This window comes from Natator depressus, chromosome 1 (genome assembly GCF_965152275.1).
Source record: "Natator depressus isolate rNatDep1 chromosome 1, rNatDep2.hap1, whole genome shotgun sequence".
NCBI lineage: Eukaryota > Metazoa > Chordata > Testudines > Cheloniidae > Natator > Natator depressus.
The window spans coordinates 7027270-7029293 of NC_134234.1; the positions used below are offsets into that span (position 1 = coordinate 7027270).

General features: G+C 48.6%; 1 protein-coding gene across 1 annotated transcript; it reads right to left on the reverse strand.

Annotated features, from left to right (window-relative positions):
- Positions 1 to 819: 819 nt before the first annotated feature.
- Positions 820 to 1755, reverse strand: LOC141980709 (olfactory receptor 51G2-like). The gene has a single exon (XM_074942196.1). It carries the CDS (start codon positions 1753 to 1755, stop codon positions 820 to 822), a length of 936 nt encoding a protein of 311 aa, XP_074798297.1.
- Between the last annotated feature and the right edge of the window lie 269 nt (positions 1756 to 2024).

Below are 2024 nucleotides of genomic sequence, written 5' to 3' on the forward strand. Positions count from 1 at the left end.
GAAAAGGTGGCCACCCTACACTGAATGGCATGGGCTGGGATAGGAGCTAGCTGTGACTCTGTGCGGGAGCTGAGGACCATCTCAACCCCTATGCAACAGATGGGGCAGCACAAACAGAAGGGCTGCGGAGGGGATGTGGGTATGAGTCTCTTTCCAGGACTCCTCTGAGTCAGACACTCACTCACACATGCAGCTCGGCTCTGCCTCTGTGGGGAGTGGGTTCAGCAGGTGTTCTCTCTGCAGAGACATCAACAGAGGTGGCGGGGGGCTATGTGAATGGCTTCTCCTAGGTCTCCTAGCTGAAGGAGTAGGGGAAGGGTGGATATTTGTGCTCATGGATCACGCAGCACCCTGAACACTCAGGAAGGACCAGAACTGTGACTACAGAACAGCTCTGCAGCTTTTCTCATGGCCTCTGGATGTTTAACCAGAGACGGGACAGGGACAGGCCAGGTGTATTGGGGAACAACATCCACGTCCCTTCTCTTTATTGACTGTATCAAGAAGAATTCTGAGGTCGGAACAGCAACTGATATGGATCTTTATGGGCCAAACTCCTACCATTGCCCTGGCTCTCCATGAACACAGTCACTTTGTAAATCCTGCTGCCTGCCTTGTTCGCCATCCTCCAGTGTGTTGTCCTCCATCACCATCCCCTGACCCATTGCTCCAGGCCTCATACCCCATCAGAACTGTGCTCTACAGAATGGAAATCAGTAGCTCATGTTATCTCGGATATAAGGGTCCAGGATGGAATATGTTGCCATTATCTTTATCTCTGGTGTCACCAGCACTGGAGCCAGGCGTTGAACTGACCCTTCATTTGGCAAACACCCTGATTATCCTTGCACGAAGGTGTCTACTTTTCACGCTATACACAATTGGGTTCATCAGGGGTGGAACCAGCAGGTAGATGTAGCCCAGGAGAATCTGAAGCAAGGGAGAAGAGCCCGTCCAGAATCTGTGTATCAGAGACAAGCCGAACTCTGGTATATAGAAGAGCAGGACAACGCAGAGGTGGGAGATGCAGGTGTTCAGGGCCCTCAGGCACTCTGTATTGGACGTGATGCTCAGCACTGTTTTGAGGATCATTACATAAGAGAGGAAGATGAGCAGCGAGTCCAACCACATTGTAAAGAATGCAACAGATAAGCCATAGATGCTGTTCACTGTGATGTCCGAACAAGCCTTTTTCATGACCTCCTGGTGCAGGCAGTAAGAATGGGAGAGGACATCGGAACGACAGTATTGGAACTGTTTCAGGAGAATGGGGAGTGGGAATATTATGGCCATCCCTCTTAGCACACACACCAGTCCCATCTTGGATATTCTCGGCAGGGTTAAGATGGAAGCATATCTCAATGGGTTACAGATCGTAATGAATCGGTCAAAGGCCATCAACAAGAGCACGGAGGATTCAGTGCACTGAAGTGAGTGGATGAAGAACAGCTGGGCAAAACAGGCATCCAGGCTGATCTCCCTAACATTAAACAAGAATGTGCCCAGTATCGTCGGTATGGTGGCTATTGATAAGCCAAGGTCTGTGACGGCCAACATGGAAAGGAAAATGTACATGGGTTCATGGAGGCTTGGATCTGTTTTTATAATGAACAGAATGACTGAATTTCCTACTATCGAAATAAGATACATTAAGCAGAAGGGGATAGAGATCCAGAGATAGACGTCTTCCTGGCCAGGTATCCCAGTGAGAAGAAACACTGCAAATTTGAATTTGGTGTCATTGACAGCTGACATAATGTACTGGGCAGGTCCAAGGAGATTTGGACTTTCCTTTCTGAAAGGAAAAAGAACAGGAGACTCGATGATAATTAGTAAGGCATTATTCTGCTCTCAGTGCAAGTCTATAGACTCCCAGGAGCTCAAGGAAGATCAGCACAAATATAGTCTTGGATTTACACCACTGATAGGAAGATAGGCATTGCCAGGTTGGATCAGACCTGCAGTTCATCTAGTCCAGTAACCAGTGGCCAGTTCCAAATGCTTCAGAGGAAGGTGGAAACAGC

Coding starts and splice junctions, on each gene's coding strand:
- LOC141980709 (XM_074942196.1), bottom strand. CDS start 1,755: ATGTCAGCTGTCAATGACACCAAATTCAAATTTGCAGTGTTTCTTCTC.